Genomic DNA, 23,394 nt, shown 5'->3' with positions numbered 1-23,394 from the left:
CACCAGGAGGCACCTGCAGCTGCCCACCCCCCCCGCGGAGCAAACAGGGACCAGTGGCAGCACTCTCCCGGCCCCGCGCAGGGCGAGCCCCCGAGGGGAGCCACGCACGCTTACGGACGGCAAGGCTCAGAACATGGACCGGTGGCAGCAGTCTCCCGGCCCAGGGCAAGGCGAGCGCCCGACGGGAGCCACGCACACTTACGGACGGCAAGGCTTAGAGGCACGGCAAACTAAGAATCACATGATTAAAAAATGTAACGTTTGGAAATAACACCAAATCTCCATCAACAAATGAGTGGATAGAACAAAAGGTGGTCCATTCCTAGTGAAATACTGTTCAGCCATAAGGAGGAATGAAGCCTGACACCTGCTACAACCTGGATGAACCCTAGAAGGAAGCCAGATGCCGAAGTCCAGCTCTCGGCTGGTTCCACTCCTATGGAACGGCCACTCAGGCACACACCCTGAGACAGAAGGCCGAGGAGCAGCTGCCAGCAGCTGGAGGACCACGGAACGGGCTGTGGGCACAGCGCTTCTGCTCGGGGTGATGCGAACGTCCTGGACCCAGGCGAGAGGCAACGGTTTGCAGACACTCTGACTGCAGTTAATGCCCCGAACGATACACTTTAAAATGGTAAATGTTATGTCGTATATACTTTATAACACACACACGCGCATTTTCTCGGCACCGAGCTCCGAGCCCCGTGGAGAGGAGCAGCACCCCGCTCCGGGGTCTTTGGTGGAGACATGCTCACCGCAGGGTCGTCAGCTCTGGCAGGTTCTTCAGATCTTCAACAGCCACAGGCGAAAGCACAGTGCTAACCTGGGGCTCTGCAGCTGCATCTTGAGAAAACGAGCCTGTTGTCTCTTTGAATATCCGTGTCATATAGGACAGAGATAGCCAGTCAGAACACAGGTTTTCAACCGTTTCTTTCATGATACTGACTCCGCCTCCTGCCTCCCTGCAGCCCCCTCCGGGGCCCGCCCCGTTCACCCCTGGGCACACAGCCGCAGCCCCTCTCATTGTCGTCCCCACGGTCGTCAGTGGAAACCCCAACACACGGCCTCCATCCCTCTCCCGGGAGTGGCTTGGGCCTGGCTGGCTGCCCGCAGGCTGGGCGCGGTGCGGCGCGGGCGGAGGGCAGGTCACGGCCGGTGGTACACAGGGTCACTCAGAAACCTCACCAAGCGGAGTGGCTCACAGCTACCCAGGCAGGCACGGGTGCCAGGAAAACCAGCAGGTCCTGCACTCTCAGCCCGCCATCTACCAGCCCTAAAACACCAGGCATCCTAAACACTAAAGGGGCAGGACGGGAGCAGGAGCGAGGTTTACTGCTCCAGAGTGACCCCAGAGTCACCCGCAGAATCAGAGAGCAGAGCATCCTGAAGGCCTGGACGCCTCAACAGGTGCCTTTACGGCCTCAAGGAGGGTCCCCCACGCAGGACCAGCGTGGCCAAGATGCAGACCGTGAAGCCACACTCAGCACCAGGCCTGTGCCCGCGTCCAGCGCTCTGCCCCTCCTGTCCACCTGGCGCCTCGCGCTGCACTGGGCCTCCCTCCACGCCCCACCTGCACCACCTCCTGGGACCGACCCCTCCAGACCCCATCGACCAGCTCAGCAGGATCACGGGCTCCCTGACAGGCTGGCCAGTCACATCGTGGGGGAGACGGGCCTACAAAGTCACGGCGGACATGACGGGAAGGAGACAAACACTAGGAAACAAGCCGGCTGCCAGTGGGCTGTGCGGGAGACCGGGACATTCCAACCAGGTTTCATGGTTTCGGCAGGGTTTCATAGGAAACCTGCTTTGAGCAGATCCTGAAAAGAAGGAATTTCCATCCACAGGCAAGGGGGCCGGGACCAACACTGAGACCACAGAGACCAGGGGCAGGCGGGGCGGCGCCAGGGGGCAGGCGGGGCGGCTCCAGGGGGCAGGCGGGGCGGCTCCAGGGGTGGCGGTGGTGGAGGGCAGGTGCCGGGCCGGGAGGAGGGGTGGGAGGTTGCGCCAGCAGCGGGCAGCCAGCAGCCAGGTGGTCCGGGCGACATCCCAGTCCTGATGCCGCTCCAGGGGTTAGACCGAGTTCCATAAATAGCCGGCAACCTTTGGTTCTGTCCAAGAGAGCAGTGTGACCACAGCAGGGCCCCGGCCACAGGCCCACAGGACTGCGCCAGCAGGGCACCTGCCATTCCCGGCTCCCGCGGGGACTTGCTGTCTGGAGCTCTTTCCTGACCATGAGCCCGTACCCTTTACCCGCTGACTGCTCACCCATCTGCCTCCAAGATCGCAAGCTCCCTAAGAGCAGGAACCCTCTGCTCTGGTCCACTCTCTCTTGGGCATCCGGGACAGGCCAGAGCAGGTGCCCCCACCCGGAGCCCAGAGGGTGGCTGGGGGAGGGGGCAGTGCTGACCTCGGCCACCGAGAGCGAGGTTCCTGCCCTTGTCCCTGGGCCAGGCTTGTGACAAGGCGGCAGTGCGTCAGCATTAACTCTTCACCAGCAATTTTCATGCACTCGGAGCGGCTGCCCACTGGTCAGCAATCAATTACAACGCGTCCTCTATGTAGGTCGCAGCGTTCACGCCCATTTTCTCCTGGGGCAGGTCAGAAGCCACGAGCAAAAGCCTGCAACCACCACTGTGAGACGCAGCGAGGCAATGGGCCGCACGCCAGGACACCGGCCGGGCACCTCGGGCGGCTTCCTGAGGAGGGAGGGGAAACACACCATGCTTTTTTTAATGGAAAAGCATTTTTTCTTTTTTTGCGAAGCATATTTTTAAAATTTTTTTAAATTGTGGTAAAAGTCGCATAATTTGAAACATACTATTCTAACCATATCTAAGCGCACAGCAGCTGGCCGTGGTGCCCAGGACGTCCACATGGTGGTACAACTCTCACCCTCACGCGTCTCTGGAGTTTTCCATCTTCCCAAACCGAAACTCTGTCCCCATCAAACACTCACGTCCCACCTCCCCCAGCCAGCATCTACCAGTGTACTTTCTGACTCTATGAACTTGACTATTCTCGTTTAAGTGGAGTCGAACCGCATTTGTCTGCACCTACGAATATCCTTTACTTTTAAACACAGAGGTGATGAAGAGCAAGCAGACCGGTGGCAGGAAGCGGGAGGCTCTTCGTCCAGGCCCACAGAAACGCTTTAAACTCAGTCTGCATGCCAGCCGGGAACAGAAGCACTTCCAGACTGACAATCTCTCTCAGATGGACACCCAAACGCAACGTGTACTCAGGGCGTCGGAAAAACCATCAGCACCTGCTGGCAAACACAGGGGCTTTCATAACAGACAACTTTCATGAACACCTGCTCAGAAAGCACAAGCAGAATTCAGAGAACTAAGGACACCGCTCACAGGAGCTGCCTATTTTCACAAAGAGCTCTGAGACCTGAGGGAGAGTCACGCTCCTTCACCAAGAACCAACGGATGACCCGTGTCCTTCCACGCCGGAGACGGTCACTCCTGCGGCCTCCCACCCACACCAGCTCCATGGAACAGGCCATCCAGCTCTGTCCCAGCCCCAGACCCCTCTGCAGTCCCAGCTGGCCACACAGACAAGAGCTCGGACTCCAAATCAGACTGACTTCTTGGGCAGTTTTATGAAAACATGCTTGTAAGTCGTGAAACCACTTCATCAAAGTGGAACATCTCTCTACACGCTCAGGGATAAGACGGTTCGGGAGGCTGAGACCACGCAACGCGGGCTTCTCCTGACTCAGCAGTTCTCCCCGAGTGCTCATGGGCACTCCTGGGGGGTCCCTAAGACCTTCTGAGGGGCTTCCTGGGGTTAAAGCTCTGTCCCTCAAATTCTGAGCTGTCATACGCCCTCTCTGCTGGCAGGGACAGCTGCAGCGCCCCACCTGGACTGTCACCGGTCCCCCAGCAGAGACGCTCCCGGTGAGAGGTGCGGGGAGGCGGTTAACCTGGCGATGTGCTGAAAGGAGCAGTAGGTGCCTCACCAAGTGCTGACTCAGGCCTTTTCACTCTGAGAGAGAAACAGGAAACGCTTGCTCCCTAAGAACAACAGGATCTCGAGGAAGAGTGACCACACCAGGGCGAGCTGTGGGCTGACCCCTTTCTCCTCAGAGACTGGAGCTGGGAGCTGGGCAGATGCTTTCTCAAAACTGGACCTGTCCCTCCAGGAAAATAGTTGCCAGTATTTGCTACAACAATAAAATTCAAACTTCAAAGTGAAAGCTAGAATTGTGGAAAACATGTGCTGGCCACTGTGAGCGTAAAGCCCCCAAACACTCAGGGCTCTGTGGCGAGCGCAGCAGAGGTGTGATGTCCCTGAGCACGGCCCCTCCCTGTGTCTGGGGGCCGCGTGTTTGAGACCCGATGTCCTCCAGTGACAAGGCAGATGCCACATGGCCACCGGCTACAGACAGCTTCACCTGGCCCAGTTTTGGACCCTGCAGGACAGCTAGCTTTTCAGAAACTACGACTTGTTGCATTCTGGCGTGGTGGCAAACCACCTGTGAAGACCACTAACACTCCTGCCTTCCAGCCACACATCAGTGTGAGGCCAGATTTTCTTCATATACTTCAACCAAACAACACATCCCAGCAGACACAAACCACAAACTAACTGCTGCTTTTATCAAGCTAAATCTAAAGGAGATTTACAAAAGCCTGAAACAATACTACTCCTCATTCTTTTTTTTAGTTTTAAACAATGCTTTCATAAAAATATATTAATACATATCGGATTTCTTCTCAGCACAATACATTAAATGTTGGTCATTACAGCCCATCAATTAAGGCCCTCAATTTTAATATCTTATACAGTAACGGTGGCTCTAACCCATGTAAACAAAGGGTCTTTTGGCTCTCCGGTAGGTTGAGAATATAAAGAGGTCCTGAAACAAAAAGGTTTCAGAACGGCCTGAGCAGATCATTCTATGGGTGTGGCTTGTCCCCCGGGTGGCTCCACCCTGCACTTCTCCAGGAATAAAGCCAAGGGCAGCACATGGCAGTGACACAGCGGAGACTCCGTGTAGACGGAGGCACTGCAGACAGGCCACGTGTGATCTGGCTCCCAGCAGAGGCGGAGAAGGGCAACACTGGAAGCTGCATGGTCTGACCAGCGGGGGCGGCTGCACTCTCCCACCACCAGCACCGTCGCCCAGAGACGGCTTCCCCACCGGTGCTGCGTCTTGCTGATGTGAGCGCTGAGCACTCCACAGCCCTTCTCTGGGAAATCACCCACCAAGACGGGAAATGGACACAGAAAGTGTCACCCGAGTAAACACAGAACCAACCACCAGTAAACAAAAAAGTACGCCGTCCACGCTCGTTCCAGAGGAACTGGAATGATACACGAGAGGCCTCAATGGTTAACCGACTTACAAACGTCGTTGGATGAACCCTGCTAGCTTTCTCCCAGTGCCAACAGCCTGGGCCAGAGGGAAGGTGGGCACCAGTCTGTGTGGGCAGTGAACTCTCAGGATCTGGTAATAGAAATGCATGCAGTGTGCACACTTCCTGTCTTTTTTTTTTTTTGAGGTTTGGCAAATCATCACGTTACTTCCAAGTGTATCCAGTTATTTCAGTTTAAACAACTATTTATCAAGTGCTCAAGTCAAAGACCGGAGAAGGCGATGGCACCCCACTCCAGCACTCTTGTCTGGAAAATCCCATGGACGGAGGAGCCCGATAGGCTGCAGTCCATGGGGTCGCTCAGAGTCGGACAGGACTGAGCGACTTCACTTTCACTTTTCACCTTCATGCATTGGAGAAGGAAATGGCAACCCACTCCAGTATTCTTGCCTGGAGAATCCCAGGGACAGGGGAGCCTGGTGGGCTGCTGTCTATGGGGTTGCACAGAGTCGGACATGACTGAAGCGACTTAGCAGCAGCAGCAAGTCAAAGACAAACACCATCCACTTCAAAATACACAACATTTCACCAGGACAAGATCGGAGCAAACAGGTTCTCTTCACCACTTTCAGGGAGCAAACAGGTTCTCTTCACCACTTTCAGGGAGCAAACAGCATCCCCAACGGGCACCTAGATGGGAGGGTCACTGGCCCGAGTGCGCTCCTCACCAGGCTCGGGATCCCCATGGGTCACAAGACCACAGAGGAGAGGGGAAGGCTCCTTCGGACTCTCAGAAGGGCCACAGCCTGCCCTTCTGTTCCTCAGATCAACCCACACCCTCTCCCCCAACCTTCTGCACTAACACGCCCCACGGTGGAACCGGGTCTCAGCACAGTGGCCCGTTAAGATGACACATACCAAGGGTGGCGCCCGTCTTGCAGGCCAAGGGGAGCAGCAGCACCTGGGCCCCTGGGGCTCACCAGGCATAGTCCTCTTTGTTCTGATGTAAAAAGTGGGGGAAACAGGCGCCGAGATCCAGGAGCTGGGCTTTCACAAGGCCTCTCCCCCATCACCCCATCCTGGTCATCACCCTCCACCAAAGCACATGAAAATGACTGGTGAGCAGCAGGGGCAGTGCGAGGAAAAAAGAAACAGCCTGAGATGTCAGTAAAGGGTGGTTAACGGAGATTCCCTCTGGGGCAAACCAGGGCACCACGGCCCAGAGTCAGAAATCCACAGTTTCAAAGAAAGCAAAACACAAGTCGGCATCCACTAATCCAAACAGCATGCCTCCACTCCCCACCCCCCAAACCAACCAACTGCTCTTTAATCAAAATACTGGAAAAGGCAGACCCACCTAAGCTAAGTCCATTTCCCCCTTTTACTGTGTAATGAAGTCTGCCCTACTACACGGAACGCCCTTACAGCCTCCTGCACATCCGCGTAATTACAGCGAAGCCAGGCGGCTGCCTTCCCGGGTGCTCGTCAACCCCGGGGCCCTCGCCACCTGTCAGGGCCCTCGGGGTCAAGGCCCTAGGCCTGCAGGGAGCTGCCCAGACCCGAATCCGGGGCCGGCGCCTCCCACCGTGTGCCCTGCCTGCACTTTTGTGCCTCTGTTCCCTCTCCTCTAGAACAGTGGGGGCGGCTAACAGGTCCCACTAGGGTCGAGTCCACACCCGAAAAGCACCCGAGTGCCCGGTACTCGGCTGGCAGGATGCCCACCGAGCTGCTGCAGCCAGCACTCACCTGGCTGACCTCCCGCACTGCACAGTCCATACCTGGCAGCTGAAGCCGCGTCACGGGTGCGATTCTCACAGCGCCTCCTCACACAGACCTGTGGCCACTCCCTGCAGGCCAGCACCATTCGCTCATTCATAGCTTTCAGCACAGTCCACCATTAACTGCTTCCTGAGTCCTGTGATCATGCTGTGAACAGCACTCTCAGTGGTAAGGATACAGGTATCGACCGGCCAAACACTGAAAACAAACCACTTTTAAAATCAACAAAAATGCAATAAAGTGGACGGTGACAGGCCACCACGCAGCACTCAGGTCCTGGCGGCCCAGGAGTGGCCAAGCAGGGCTCAGCCTCCACCAGCTACCTACCCGGGTCCCCAGGCCCCACAGCTGGCCTTCAGTGCCGCCCTGGGCCCCAGCGGGGGGCCGCCAAGCACACGGCCCACCTTGCACAACCCTGAAACAACCGTCTGAGCAGCGGCAGAAACACCATCCAAGAACCGAGACCAAGCAGCGGGGACCCCTCCACTAGTGGAGCGGCAGCCGGCATGCCGGCACCAGGTACAAGGGCACCACGCGTCAGGCTAGAACAATCATTTCTGTGGAGCGCAGCACGTTTTGGGGAGGTAAACACAGGTTGGGTGAAACTTTAACACGCTGAGAGTAGAAGCAGTCTTGCTTATTTAGAAAAAGGGGTGAGCTTCTTGCAAGGGTCGGTTTCCAGCTCCCCACACAGCTTGGTGACACGCCGAGACGCTCCCCTTCCGTGCACCACGGCCGCCGTCCACAAGGAGGTCTGCTTCAAATTAAAACACACTATTGAGTTGCAGCACTAACGGGTCTGCTTTGCTTCTCCTGGGCTTTGTTTAGAAATGGCTTTGACAATGTCCAAGCGAACAACTGGGGCCCAGGACGGGAAAGCCAGGCAGAGGCACAGGAGCACCTGCTCCCGGCCCCAGAGGGCGCTTCCTGAGACACGGGCTACACCACTCGTCCATACCGATTTGCAATCTCTAATCTCCAAATCGAAGCTCGCCCCCAGTGGACGAGTCTTTCTGGAACATAACGGACGATCCCATGGACTGATGGACGTGCGGCGATGTGGGGCTCACCAGGGCAGTGGGGGGGAGCTCTGGGGGTCTGCACTGGGTGGTCCGTGTCTTTGCACAGGCACCCCCGTGACCAAGCCCTGTCCAACTTATCCACCCCTGGGGTCCAGGTCAGAGAGGAGCCTCCCGCCCACCCTGTCACCTCCTCAGCCATACCCACCTCATGCAGCCCTCAGCAGCCCCAGGCAGCGTTGGCACAAGCGGATCTCTAAGTGTCACTTTCAAATTCCCCTAAGAAGGGCACGTTCCTCAAAGAAGCTGCAACATTTCTTCCACCCGCCAGCATCACCAGCCCACTCCAGTATTCCTGCCTCGGAAACCCCATGGACAGAGGAGCCTGGCGGGTGACACTCAATGGGATCACAAAGAATCAGACACGACTTAGCAACTAAACAAAAAATCATCGCGGTAATAAGAAGTAACATGCGTTGAGCACATCCCAGGCACCAGCAGGCACTTCTGCATGTTAACTCATTTTACCGTCACAATAAAACGGCTGTTAAATGTGATCTCTGTAACAATCGGGCACATTGAGCACACGTAAGGAAACAATTATATGACGTTGATAATTATGAGTAAGTATGCATAACCCACACTTGCTGGAACTAAATCTCTCTCTATATTACATACAAAATATAATACAGTATGTCGCAAATGTTCTGCTACATCATTCTACGTGAATACATAGTTATCACCCCCATTTTACAGGCACCAGAAGTAACGAGATGCCGCGAACTGGGACACAGCTGCAGGGGCCCTGCTCGCTTCCTGGGGGGCTCCCCTGAGGAGAGGAGGGCCTGGGGGAGTGGAGCGGCTCTCAGCCTTGGGGTCCAGTGCCCACTAAGGGGGACTCACAGGGGTCCCGGAGCCCACCTGACACACGGGGTGTCTGTAATTAACCACAGAGGGTAGGCACGGCTAAGAGCCTGTACTTCGTTTCTGCTAAGCCGCCTGTCTCCAACACACACACCCATCCACCAGATAGACCCCAATGACCTGCTTCCCAGCAACAGCACTGAGGATGCAGCCAGGAGACGTGGTCCTGCCCTCTGGCAGCTTCCAGTTGGCGAGAGACGGGACTCCCGGCCGTCCCTCGGCACTTCACTGGGGACGGTGAAGGAGAGGTGTGTGCTCCGAGTGCGTGTCAGGACGGTGAGGGGCCTGCAGCCACGGAGTGCCCGAGCTCCCCGACCCGCCGGACCGTTGCCAAGTCTCTGCAGAAGTGCTGGCACGGCGCCCTAGGGGAGACGGTGGTGAGGATGGTCCCACAGCCGGGGGGCACGCAGCCACAGGAACCAAGCTGCGGCTGCCCCTGGAGGCCGCCGCCCCACACGAGCGCCTGCCGTCATCTTTTAAACATCGCTGTAAACACCCTCCAACAAATGTAAACGGCCCTCGGAAGCGCTCATGGTATTATGTGAAAAGGGAAAACGCAAAATTTTAAGTGTAGGCTGCCCCCAGCTATCTATGTATGTACAGGAAAAAACGTCTGGAAGCAAACACATTCACTACTTCTTCCAAGGGTCGTTACCCATGGATTTTTTTTCTCTTTTTGTTTCAGTATCTTCTAAATTCTCTGAAATAAGCATGTATTCCTTTTATCATGAAAGATAAAATAATTTAAAAAAAAAACAAAACAGAACCAAAAGGCAGCAGCGCCTGTGGTCACCTCCCAACAGTAAGAAAGCTCCGAGGCAGACCCGGGTGGGGCGGGGCGCGGGCCCTGCTGGGGGCGTGCTGCCGCTCCTGGCCTAGGAAGGCCGCCCCGGCCCTCGGGGTCCACGCGAGCCAGTGAGCGGGCGGCGTGAGGGCTCCTCGCTGTTCCTGCAGCGCCTCCGCCTCCCCGGGGGACAGCCGGCCCTCCCGGCGGCCACCTGCGGCACCCAGTCACCACGCTGATGGTTCCAAGTGCAGCGCCTACAACAGTGGGGTCCCTGAGCCTGCCCAGTTCATTCCCTTTTTGGCCACACTGTGTGGCCTGTGGATCTTGTCCCCTGATCAGGGATTGAACCCACACCTTCAGCAGTGAAAGCCTGGAGTCTTAACCACTGGACGACCAGGAAAGCCCCTAAACGGAATCTCTCATTTACTAGAAGAGCGCAGAGAGAGAACTCAGGAGGAGGACTGACCGAGTGCCCCCGGCCAGACAGTGAGCGGCCACATGCAGACCGGCTCTCCAGGTAGCAGCTTGTCTCTCCCTGGGGGCGGGCAGCAATTCTGAAACTACTTTCCATGTCTGCTCAGCCTGAACAAATGAGCAAATACACTGGGGGCAATGAGACCTAGACTTCTCACTATCTGATGAAGACCCAACTATCTGATGAAGAAGCTGTAAATAAGGAAAGAGGACAGCTAGAGTAAACCCAGAGACACGAGACTGAAACCAGCAATGCCAGCGAGAATGCAGTTTGTGATGCACACACAGACAAACAGCTATGTGTATGTACAGGCGTGTGAGTACATGTACATCCCATGTCCACTGAGAAGCGGGGCAGGAAAACCACAACAGAGGCTGGAGTGTCCTGCAGGTGCAGAAGGGAAGCCACCAGAAAACAGCGGGGGTGAGCTGAGAAGACACAGCGCAGCCTGAGAGAGCGCCCACGGGGAGGGCACAAAAGACGGGGCAGAGAGGGGCTCCAGCCTTCTCAAGTGCAGAGGCGTGAGGGGCCGGGACGGCAAACGAGGCCGGCCCCCGGCTGCCCAGGGGCTGGCCAGGAAGCGGGCAGTCATCTGACCCCAAGCCTGAGGAAGACCTTCAGGCGAGCTCGCAGCAGCGGACCGAAGCTAGTTTCCCCACTTTGGTAACGGCGCTCGCACGAACGCTACAAAAGGGTAACACCGGGGACGCTAGTGTGGGACTTCTGCATCTCTGGCTCCTTTCCTAAGTCTGACACTGCCTCTCAGTAAATGAATACCGACAAACGCACTGACACCAGGCTTCTGGTAACGAGGGAGGGGAGCCGGGCGGGGCTGATGCCAGGCTGAGCGCACAGCCAGGCGGAGTGCCGAGACAGGGCCTCCTGTGGTCTCTACTCCTCTGAATATTTGAATTCTTCCTTATTAAAAAGTCTTTTAAAACTTTTTCTCAAAATTATAATCCAATAAAAAAATACACAAAATTTTTTCTCAAAGCCAGCAGACTCAACTTAAATCTGCCCACCTCTACTGGTGCACCGCCTCACCGCCCAGCCAAGCCCCAAAGCAATCAGGCATCTTCCGGACCACCTGCCTCCTGACCCCCACGTGCTCCGCCGGCCACCCTCAGGGCCTCTCCAGCATGCCAGTCTTGGGCATCTTCAAGCCCCCTCCCCCCGTTTTCCACCAGCAGCCAGGGGCTCCCGGGAAACACACATGGCAGCTGTGCGTCTCTCACGCTTGACCCCAACGTTCTGGATGAAAACCTCTGTGCTCAGGGCAGCCTCTGCCCCGGCCCTGTCTCCTGCCACCACCCCTCCACAGGCCAGGCTGCCCATCACGTTCCCTCTGGAATGTGCCCTCCTCCCACCGTCCCCAGGGATCTCTGGTGACTGGGTGATGCTCCTCTGTGTTCCTGACTCAGTGAGCTGGGGGTGGGGGTACGCAGGAGCGCCGTGGTTTGCACCCAGCACTGTTCCCTGGGCACCGGGCAAGACGCCCAGCACACAGCTGGCACTCAGTATGTACCCAGAAGGTGGGCACTTTTGACTCCAGCTCCAGGCTGGAGCTGGGTACTGGACCCTTGCCTGCTCTGCCACCCTGTTACATTATGAAGCTTTACTGCGTTCATCTAGTTGTCCAGGTTCCAAACATCCTCTAAACTCTAGCACGAAGAAATGGATGTACCTTACAGCTATTAGGTAGATCTGGGCAAAATGCACCTAAATCTAATATTTTTTTCTACTTTGGTAAGTAATAAAATATGCCAGACGTGATATATTACACTACTAACTTCACTTTCTAAGAGGCTGTGATGACAATAATCGGTGTTGGTGAGGATGCAGAGAACCCGAAACCACTCCATGGAAACAGTGCGTCAGTTCCTCTCAAAGTCACAGAGTAAAACCCAGCAATTCCACTCCCAGTAGGCGCCCAGGAGAAATGAAGACATATGCCACACACCAACCCATAGGCGAACGTTCACAGCAGCAGTAGCCACGACAGCCAGGAGGCAGAAACCACCCAAACGCCCATCGATCACAGATGAACGGGTAAACAAACTGTGATACAGCACGTAAGGGACCGGTCAGCCACGAAGCGCCGACACACAGAGACACGAGCCCTGAAAACGCTCGGGGAAGAGCCGCAGAAGGTCACGTGCTTCATGACTCCACTTACGTGAAATATCCAGCGGAGGCAGATCCACAGGCAGTGAGGCCTGGTGGTCCCCGGGGCTGGAGGGAGTGGGGAACGGGGAGGAACCGCTTAATGGGCAGAGTTTCCTTTTGGGTTGACGGGAATGCTTTGGAACCAGACAGAGGCGATGCGTGCCTAACTCTGAATGCACCAGACGTCACTCATGTTCTGTGCGTCTCCTCTCAATCAAAAAAAGAGCCTATGACATCCTGAAAAACACGGCCTCTCTGAAACACTGATGATCTTTTTTCTCTGCCTTTGTTAACATTCAGACACACTTGGGACAGACCACACAAGCAACAGAAAGAGCCGAGGACAAGGGCTGCAGGCCCGTCCCCAAGCTAAGGCAAGAGAAGGCCTTCCTAGCTGTGTTGAGCGTGCAGAGCAGGGGACCAGGGGGCCTGGAGCGGGGAGGCCAAGCCAGCACCCTGCAGCACCAGTCTGAGAACCACCACCCCCACCCCAGAAAGCAACTCTGCAAAGTTCATCAACAGCCATCACTCTACAACACGGACTTAAAAATATCTTACTTCAGAAAAACACGCAAAAAAAAATAGAAACTACTCTTCAAATAAGTGCTTGCTGAAACACCAGAAACCATCAGATAGCTCAGCGGGGTGTGCCTCGTCTCACAGGGATGTCAACCTGCAGGCCACCCGGGCGGGCACCACCCTTACCCACTGCTTCCGTGGTGGACGCTGATAAACCCATCTGGGCGCCCCCTCCTCCCTGTGATAAGCCCAGACTGGGCTCAGCCCCTTTCTTGCCACGATGCTCCAGCATCCAGGACTACCACCATCTCAGGTGAGATACCTCCTGCTGAAATGAGACTCAAACCCCTTAAAAAGCCAAGCCAGTTCTTTTTTTTTCTTCTAAAGACAAAAGACAAAAAAAAAGAAAAAGAAAATGTCACCCAGAGCTCCTGTAGCTTTACAACCAAATTTCTCACAATCTTTTCTATTTACTTCACAGCACTAGTTCTCGGAGAATTTTCACCCAGACATGCGCTTTTCCTTAACGCACCTCTAGAATCCCGTCACTGAGAGAAGGTGGCTCACCAGCCCTGCATCACAGGACCCCATACCTGGTGAAACCACAGCTCCACCCACATCCCACACCTGCCCAGCCCTGCCCAGCCCTGCCCTGGGCGTGAACAGGCCCTAACGCACTCCACCCTCACAGCAAGGGAGGCACTCGGCCCTGGTTTACACGTGAAGACACTGGGCTAAAACCAGGCGCGGGTGCCTCCTCAGGCTCCCACTCCACGTGCCCACAGAGCTTCTAACTGGGCGCCTTCCAGGCCTGTCTCCTGAGGGCACAGCTTTGGACAAGATCTAAGGAAGCCAGGAGGGAGGCAGTTACCTCGACTGCCTCGCCTCTACTGGCCAGGTCAGCGTGGCTCAGCGTCAGAGACCCTCACGACACTGGGAGCCGGCTTAATCACCAGAGGTGAGCGGAGAGGTTGGGGCATGGAGGGAAGACCACCCAGCACCTGCCTCTGAGAGGCTACACGTCTACCTTTGCGCGGATGTCCGCTTCCACTGTCTATTTAAGCCAATCAACTGGCAAGTGGCCCCCGTGACCCACTTCCCTCCACACAGCTCGACAGCATCCCTGCGAGGTCACCCTCCACTCCAGATGCAGAGCACCAGGGTGGGCTGCGGGCAGAGTTTTCAGAGCGTACACAAGTTTCAATTCAACAGGTTTAACTTTTGAACAATCAAGAGTTGACTGCAATAAGGATTTATTGAGTAAAAAGAAAGCAGACTACAGTAGACACCACAAAGAGACAAAAGATAACCAAGACGTCCTGGGCAGCAAGCAAAGGGAGCTGACATCCGGACAAGACCCCCACCATAGCACTGGGTGCTATATAAAGATGCAAAGTGAAGGCCACAGATTTTTATCTCCCGGATTTCTTAGAATCGCCTTAAATTTAGCATATCTGTAAAAGAAAACTGACCCCTGCTGCTCCTTCCTCCCTGGGGTCAGCACTGAGAGGCCAGCAGGTCAGCTGGGGGCGTGGTCTTCAGCCCTCGCCACGCCCCAGATACACACTGCCCTGCTCAGCACTGCCCTGCCACCAGCAGGGAACCTGACCACGACCCCACCAGACACAGACGAAGACTCCTGCCACCAGGCTAGACCCGCTTCCTGCAACACAAACCGCCAAATGCTCCCAGAGGGGCCCCAGAGCCTACAGAACAAAAGAGCCCTACGCTCAGCTCACTCTTAGGCACCCACAGCATCACCCCCCCAAACCTCTGACGTCACCCCCAGTGCCCACCTACCCGGACCACCTCTCTTCTCCGCAGGCTGCCCTGCCTTCATTCATGCTGCTCACTTCTCTGCCTTAAGACAGAGCCAACCTGATCGGCAGGCCAGCCAGGGAAGCTTTTGTTGTGGAAACAGAGCATCAGCGTTGTACCAACTCTAATGGATTAATGGGACCTAACGATTAACAATCAACAGCAGGTAGTATTCACGCTAAAAAGAAAGCACCAGAACCCAAAAAACGTAGAACCTGCCTTTGGATCTGACCACTAACTTGCAGGAAATTCACACAGGACAAACACACTGAATTACACCAAGGAGACCCCATCAGCCAAGTCCAGTCGGCGAGTCAAGATACCACACACGAGCCAGTGTCTTCACCCCAGCAATAGTAAGCACTGGGGAAGAGGAAGGCGAAGACTAGAGACTGAGAGTGTGACTGTTTAGGGCCGGGGGTAGGGGAGTGAGGAACAACAGCTAACGCGTACAGCCTTTCTTTGGGGACAGGAGACAAAAACATCCTCAGATTGTGGTGATGGCTGCACAAGTCTGAATGTGCTAAATAAAACAGCCTGCGTTTTATACTGAGCTTCCCAGGCGGCGCAGTGGTGAAGAATCTGCCTACCAACGCAGGGGACATGGGTTCGATCCCTGGGTCGGGAAGATCCCCTGGAGGAGGACGTGGCAACCCACTCCAGTATTCTTGCCTGGGAAATCTCATGGACAGAGGAGCCTGGCGGGCTGCAGTCCTTGGGGTCACAAAGAGTAGGACACGACTGAGCGACTAAGCAACAGAGGTACACGAGTTCCATGTCAATGAAGCTCTCCCCTGAAGCTGATACCAAAGAGACGCATCAGCCAGTCACATGTGGGCCTCACCTGGATCCCAGTTCAACCAACTGTGAACAGATCTGGACACTGAGCAGGTGGTGCGGGACACTGGCAACCAGGGGTTACGGGAGAGGGCGGGGGAGGCGAAGACAGACCCCCTTCTCTCACGGGAATCTTCTGGCCTGCTGGAAATGACCTGAGACGCCTAGGGTCTGTATCGAGCCAAGAGGCAGGATGGGGACCAGGGCTCCTGGGGAGACAGGGCTGCCCCTGGGTGCGGGCGGGGTGGCACACAGGCTCCTCCCCACACGTTCCAGCTGACCCCAGCTCAACATCCCCGTGCAAGCCCCTCAGGGCCGCCTCCCTGACTCCACCAGCCCACAGCCATCACTGAAAAAACTCTGTCCAGCCGCTCTTGGGCTCCACATCCCCCCAAAGGCTCCGAGCTCAGCCTGACTTTCGTCTCTCCCCTTCTTCTGGCCCAGGTTGCTCCAAGATGCCTTCTCAGTGCAGCTGCACTGGCCACCGTGCCACAGGGCCCCGCGCAGCGCACCGGGCAGGGGCCCCAGACACACTTCACAACCACCGTTTTTGTGCATGACTTGCTTCGCGTCTCCATTCCCCCTCACATGAGCTCCTGCCATTCACCCGCAAAAGCCTGCGACGCCTCCAGCTCAAGGCTAAGTTGTAATTACCAGTCTTGGCCCTGAGATGCCCTCCAAGTCTAACGTGAGGTTCGTGGACTGAGCCACACGCGTTCACATTTAACAAGCCGCAACTTGTTGGGGCGGCAGCACGCAGAGGGAACCAAAGGTCCCAGCAATGTCCCCTGGTCCCGGCTGCGAGCAGAGCGGCGTCCCCTGACTCACCAGCTCACCACCTGCAGACAGAGCCTGGAGCTCCCTCAGCGTCACCCCACAGGCCGTGCCCATCCACTGCCCAGTCCTGTCTGCAGAGGCTTCACTGCACAGCTGGGTCTGCTCCGAATGACTCTGCCAGGGACATGAGCTTCGAGCATCAGGGCTAACCTTCCACTTCCCCGGTACTGAGCCTCCAAAGCAGCTGTGGCCACCCGGCACCTGCGGCGTTTATCAGTGATGTGGCTCTTAGGGCTTGCGAAGTAAAGACCCAGAGGTCAGCCAGGAGGGTCACGGAGAGGAGCGGTCACTGGGCGGAACCAGAGTGGGAGAAGCCACTGTGTGCAGAGGAGACCCGAGGATAAAGTGACCGCGGCGTGGGGACCGCAATAACTAGGAGGCACCTCCCGCGTCCTCTCCCCAACCAGAACACCTCCACCGTCAGGCGCTTTCCCGGCACGAGGAGGAGACTGAGGTCCAGCGAAGCTGAGCACGCGCCCAGTCCTGGAGCCAGGACTCGAGTGAGGTCGGCCTGACCTGGACCCGTGCTCTGGGCTTGCGTCACAACGACACCTAGCTCCCAGAAGCTCCCAGCAGATGCGCCGATGGCCTGGGTTTTGTCCAAAGTTGTGCTCTTCACCGCTCAGCGTCTTCCTTTGCTTTCTTTCCACTTCTTACTTGTACTTCTGTTGCTCCTTTGTTCCTACAAAAAGCAGATGATGCCACCACCTGCAAGGCCGGGAGAAGGCCTCCATTTTCCCTGGCCCTGCTAGGCCGGCCGCGTGGACGGGCCCACGGCCCACGAGAGCAGCGGCGAGGGCCCTAAAAACACGGGCGCTGCTGAGTCAGGAGCATCAGCCAGACTCTGAGACTCAGAGGGAGGCGCCCCCCAGAGCCCCAGCCACAAAGCACCCTGGTCACGCCAAACATCCTACCACCTTCTCGTCCTGCATAAGCTCAGTTAAAGCAAGGCTGAGCCAGGGGGCCTGAGAAGGGGCTTAGCAAGTTTCCAGTGCAGGGGCCTTCCCACCCCCAGTTCACACACAAACAAAGGCCCCCACCCAGCCCTCGACCACATGAATGGCCGGCCAGGCTCAAGCTCCCCCATCGACATGAACGTGCCATTGTGAGAACCGACTCTCAGAGGCTGTACTGTTTTACTTTGAGTCAAAGCCGACAGAACATCTCAAATGACTCTGACCTATGAACCTCAGTATTTTGACCTTTTATGTGCAACTCTCTAAGAACTAGAGCTCAGAGCTGAAACACCGAGAAGTAACTTGAAAAACCCCCAAAACAATGCCCCTTGGGAGACTGCCTGGGAGGCAGGAGGCTCCGAGAGACAAGAAGGATTCAGATACAATGAGACAGAGTCGGGTAGAAAGTACCTGGATTCCTAACGTGGCTGGTTTTAACCCAGCCACAGTTCTGTTTGTTTGTTGCTATGGGTTCTTAAAGATGGATACATAACAATTTTCACTGCGAATTCACTGGAGTCCCCAGTAACAACCTATAGAAGCCTCCTTCTGCCCCAATTCTAAGCTGCAGTCTCAGCAATATGAACCATAACTACAGTTAATGAAAGGCGAGGTTGTCATTCAATCAGACCTTTAAGCTTTACCAGGCAGGGAACCACAGGTAAACTTAACTGCTTATGGTCCATCATACAGGCCCCTTTAGCACACCCACACTCTCACCTAGACACACACCCAAAGCCCCACCCACCCAGCCGGCAATCCCACTCTCTGGAGGCTGACCTCCAAGGTGTGTTTCAGTCCTGGGCTCCTCCCCAGGGCTGATCCCCAGTGAAGGTGCTCCGTGGGGGCTGCTCCAGACTCACCTCAACGTCCTCTCCCGCCCCGACCCCCAGCACCAATGGGTCTCCAGCTCCTAAAAAACAAGCAGCTGGGACATCTGCAAAATGTAATTTCCTGGGTCTTCAGGGGCTTCCCTGTGGCTCAGCTAGTATAGAATCCGCCTGCAATATGGGAAACCTGGGTTCAATCCCAGGGTTGGGAAGATCCCCTGGAGAAAGGAAAGGCTTTCCACTCCAGGATTCTGGCCTAGAGAATTCCATGGATTGCATAGTCCATGGGGTCACAAAGAGCCTGACACGATGAGAGACTTTCACTTTCACTTTCAGGGGCAGAGGTGGAGAAAAGCCTTCGGGTGGGCTCCGGGCTGCACCCCCTCCCCAGGGCACCAGGTCCCACTCACCGAGCCCAGGCTGTGGGCCAGTCCATGAACTCGTGTCCACCTGAGCCCAAGACCCCGTCCTCCACCTCCAGCACCGCCTCAGCCGCCCAGAACCTCAATCTCGACGCGAGCAAACTCGCCGTGTGGTTCTCCCCACACAGCCAGCTGGTCCTTCCCTCCTCCTGGGGATGAGGAGGAGCGAAGCTGCAGCACAGGCAGCGCTTCCCCTCTTCACCCCATAGCCCTTCTGCGGAAACAGCCCCGCGTAAAAAGTGGGCTCTACCACAATGAATGCTGAAGATGCCAAGTGGCCGGCCCCAAAATGTCGCTGAAGATAAGTGTGTCTGAATTAAAGTCACAAGCGGCTGGGTCTCATCAGCCTTCCCCAAGGAAGCCCAGGAACCTTGAACAGCTGGCTTCTTTCTAGAAACAATTAAAGGAAACGGGGGAAAGATACACACCCTCTGAAGAAGAGATCTTACAAGTCATCCTCTGAAGAAGAGATCTTACAAGTCAGTGGGGTGGAGGGTAGCGGGAGACTCTAAAGATCCTCAAAGGCGTAAAACCAAATTCATGTGTGAACTTTTAATAAAATTCAGGATCCAAAACAACCAGGAAGTAAACACACTTCTGAGATAATGAGAGAAATTGATTATGGACTGTTAAGTGTGGCAACAGCATTGAGTTTTAAATGCCCCCATCCTTCAGACACGGTACTTAAGCATTCAGGGTGAAACCACAGGGCTGGAATCCACTTTAGACTATCTCCACAGAGAAAAGGGGGGAAAGGGAAGATGTGAAGCAAATGTGGAAAATCTTGATATTTGCTGAGGCTGGTGATGGATAAATGGGAGCATATGATACCAGTCACTCTACTTCTGTGTACTTAGATTATTTCACAATAGATACTGTTTTAAAAGTCAAGCGATACATTTTGAGTGTTCATGATAGCAATTCACAAAACAAAAATATATTTTATCAGACTGGGACTCTGCCGTAGTGTTGCGTAACAGATTATAAAGAATAAACCCTCCTGGCATTTTAAAAACTCTGACACAAACTTGAAGTTACAGGAAATAATATTCTTCTGAACTGCATAAGTTTTAGGAGCTGAACCTTTCACATTTTTTTTTTCCTTTCACACTTAACTTTAAATCCTTCTTCAAGGTTTAACAGAGCCATCAAGGGAAACTGGACGGCTAGCCAGCCATGCCCTGCAGCAGCTCCCCAGGGCGAAGCGCCTTCTGCTATTCGGCAAAGGTGCAGGGTTACTGGGAGACTGGCCCAGATCTTCTCTGAGATGACTGGGGTTGGGGGAGAGAAGCAGCAGGGTGCAGGAGGAGTGAAATGACTCTAGAAACCACAGTGAGAGTCCCTCATTCTTAAAGTCACAATCCTGTTCAGACAACTTTGCAACAAGACTTCCATGTGGCAGAAGTTACTCTGTAGCAGGTCTGTGAGGAATGTAACCCACAGAAGTCTGAGCACAGTGAAAAAACGGACCAACAAGCCCCCTTCAGGAGGCAATACTGAGATTCCTTTTAAGGTCGCTAAGCGGTTTGGGGGGGGGAAAAATTGTTCATCTATGAAAGTTCAGGGTCACTGGAGAATCCACCCATCCTAAACCACTAACTCTTTTGAATAATTAAAAAAATAAACAAAAACAAAAAACTAATAGTAACTACCTAACTTTAAGAGTCCAGATACCAATTCACATACATAATAGCATTTCCTAACAGACATAACACAGTCCATAACAAGACTCTATTTTTTAAGTTAATTTACTTAGTCACTTAATAAGGGTATTAAAATGGGAAGTAGCAAAACTATTTGTAAGTTTTTCTACAATCCAGTTCAAATGTCTTTTTATTATTCTAAATTAGGAAATACATTAAAAAGAGTTTCACCGAAGAGACTCTATTCCAAATATCCTTCTTAAATAAAATTAAAAGCCTGAGTGTGTAGAATAAAACTGAACTGCATCACAGCCTTATAATTACGGCACGCTTGTAGAGCCTGAAATTTGGGTTCATTCCCATCCTGCCGTTCACTGGCTAAGAACTATCCTATAGACTCATTTATTTTTTCAACCAAAGCTGTCTGATTTCAGAGCAGGTTTATCTGCGAACAGTGAATGAGAGGCCCCCTCCCCACCAGACCACGATGCACAGGCCCACATCAGAGCAAGATTCTTTCAAGAGCCATGGAGAACCCGGAACGAGCCTAGAGATGCAGAGAACTAAAGCTTTTTGGAAAATAAAATAGACAAGAAAATATCCCAGTGCAGAGCAACAGCACTGGCGAGCGGTTCTTCCTGAAGCTCATGTTTCAATTATACTCTAACACCCGAGCACTGGGTCCAGTCTACATGTAACAGGTGTTTCTTCTTGGGGGGGTCAAGGTCAAAAAAACCCAGAGCCACTTCTCTAAAGGGAGTGTATGGAGAGTCTGCTTGGAATCACACACATCGTCCTCCTGCTCGCTGGCTGGCTGACCTTTGAAAGCCTCATCGCCTCTCTATGCCTCTGCTGTCCATCTTCAAAATGACCACCAGCAACTTAGCAAGCTGTCCAGTGGATCAGTTAACGTCAGACACAACACAAAAGCTTGACCTTCCCCAAGGTTCTTCACTTTTTCTGGGCCTCCAACTTTTGCATTGAAAATCTGAAAAAATGTTCAGTGTAGTGGCTAAGACTTGCTGGGTTCCTTCAGAGGGATGGGCGGGGAGATTCGCACTCACCCAGGTGTGGGGACTACCCTGCCACATCATGGATGGGTGCTGCCCACCCAGGGTTCTAAGAAGCCAAGTCTGTCTGCCCCCGGGACTGTGACTGGAGCCCTGGGCCTTTCCCCACCAGGGCTGAGTCACCTTCCAGATTACAGTTAAAACCATTACAGTTAAAACCATTCTTCTATCAAATTGCTGAGAGCAATTTAAAAGTTGCTCTGGCTCAGCCTTGGAGAAGCTTTCTAACTAAGTGACATCAGAAAACAGGACAGTGAGTATTCACAAGGCACAGGACTGTTTGTAAATAGAAAGTGTTAAGGGATCCAAATGGATCAGAAGAGTCTGAAGGGGTCCCGCCAAAGCCCCAGCAGCAGGAGGCTTGGGAGGGCCAGGACCCACAAAAGGCAGGACCCAGCCGGCAGGGCCTGCAGCCCGCTGGAGCCTGGTGGACAAAGGGGACAGGATATGCCCTGTCCAAGTGGCAGGGCCAGCGGGAAATTTAGAAGCCACGTGCCTGGCGGGAGAAGGGAAAAAGCTTAACAACATTTGACCATTTTCTTGGCTCAGCAAAGTTAATCGCCCCCAAAAAAGTTCTTTAAAAAATGTGTTACTGCTCTAAGTTTTTCAGAACTTTTCTAAAGAAAGGGAGGCCGGCTAGTGAGAAAATACGCTAAGGAAATCAGCACATCTCCTCACCTTCCTCCAGTTAATTGTAAAAGGCAATTAACACTTGAATAAGGAGCCTGTGTGTCTGGAATGAAAACGAGACGCGCGCAGGTTTAGGGTTTTAGGGCGCCTTCCTATCTCTCTCTGTCCGCGGTCCTAACTACCATCAAGAAGTGGCCAAAATTCAGCATTTCCAGACTTTCCTTCGGAGAAGGGGCCGCAGAAGTGCTGGCAAAAAGAAAAACGAAACTGAGAGCGCTCCAGGCTCGCCGCGGCTCGGTCTGCGCCCAGCGGCCGCGCTCCTCCCCGCGCCGCCCGCACCCCGAGTTCGGCGCCCCCGGCCGGGGCCTCTCCGCCCCCGGGCGCTTCGAGCGCGGCCCCGGCCTCGGCCCCGCCGGCCCCGCGCGGTGCAGGGGCCCGGGCGCCGGGCGCAGGAAGCCGGGCAGGCGGGCGCCCGGGCCTCGGGCCTACACGCGGGCTGCCCGGCCCAGTCCGCGCTCCGGCCCGGTCCCAGCCCGCCGGGCCGCGGCGGAGACGAGGCGCGGGAAGGGCCCAGGCCGCGCGGGGCGCCCCGACGACTCGGGCCCGAGGAGGAGGCTGGGGCCGCGCGTCCGCCCTGGGGCCGAGGGGACGGCCGGCAGCCCCCCGCGACCCCCGGGCCCCCCGATCCCCCGGCCCGCGGTCCCCCGCCCGCCCGCGCCGCGCTCGCGCCCGGCCCGCCAACCGCCGCGGGGAGGAGCGCGCGGACTCACCGGGGCCGGCTCCCGAGTACATGGTGGCGCCGCCGAGGGGCTCCGGGGCCGAGGGGCGGCCGCGCGCGCGCCACGGGCCCCGACGCCGCGAGCCGCGAGGGAGCCGCCGGCCGCACGATCCGCCCCGGCGCGGCCGCCAAACAGGTTTACCCGACGCGGCCGGGGCGGCGGGCGGAGGGGGCGGCGGGCGGAGGCGGCGGCGGCGGCGGCGGCGGCGGCGGCGGGCGGGCGGGCGGGGGAGGGGGAGGGGAGGGGAGGGGAGGGGAGGGGAGGGGGAGGGGCGGGGCGAGGGAGCGGCCGGGGGCGGGGCGGGAGAGGAGGAGGTGCGGGAGGGGCGGGGCCCGCGCGGCGGGGGCGGGGCACGGGAGCGGGAGGGCGGGGCCCGCGCGGCAGCCGAGGCGGGCGGCGGGCGCGGCGGGCGCGGCGGGCGCGGCGGGCGCGGCGGGCGCGGCGGGCGCGGCGGGCGCGGCGGGCGCGGCGGGCGCGGCGGCCTGGGCGGGCGCCGGCGAGGGTGGCGCGAGGTCCCGCAGCAGGGGCGCACGCGGGGCCGGGGGGGTGCCCTGCAGCCACTCAGAAGCGCGA

The 23,394-nt window shown here is 56.0% G+C and overlaps 1 protein-coding gene across 3 annotated transcripts in view; it reads right to left on the bottom strand.

The window, feature by feature from the left end:
* AGO2 (argonaute RISC catalytic component 2) overlaps positions 1-23,007 on the bottom strand; it is a 93,556-nt gene extending 70,549 nt beyond the window's left edge. Inside the window, exon 1 of one of the 3 annotated variants that reach the window (XM_070802394.1) lies at positions 22,813-23,007. In XM_070802394.1, coding sequence (XP_070658495.1) covers positions 22,813-22,834 — 22 coding nt within the window. In that variant the 5' untranslated portion in view covers positions 22,835-23,007. Of the gene's footprint in view, positions 1-14,799; positions 16,455-22,812 lie in introns of those variants that run through there. The other 2 variants (XM_070802395.1, XM_070802393.1) reach the window with 2 other exon arrangements.
* Between the last annotated feature and the right edge of the window lie 387 nt (positions 23,008-23,394).

The sequence above is a fragment of the Bos indicus genome, chromosome 14 (genome assembly GCF_029378745.1).
Source record: "Bos indicus isolate NIAB-ARS_2022 breed Sahiwal x Tharparkar chromosome 14, NIAB-ARS_B.indTharparkar_mat_pri_1.0, whole genome shotgun sequence".
Lineage (NCBI taxonomy): Eukaryota > Metazoa > Chordata > Mammalia > Artiodactyla > Bovidae > Bos > Bos indicus.
This window is presented reverse-complemented; position numbering and strand designations above follow the sequence as displayed.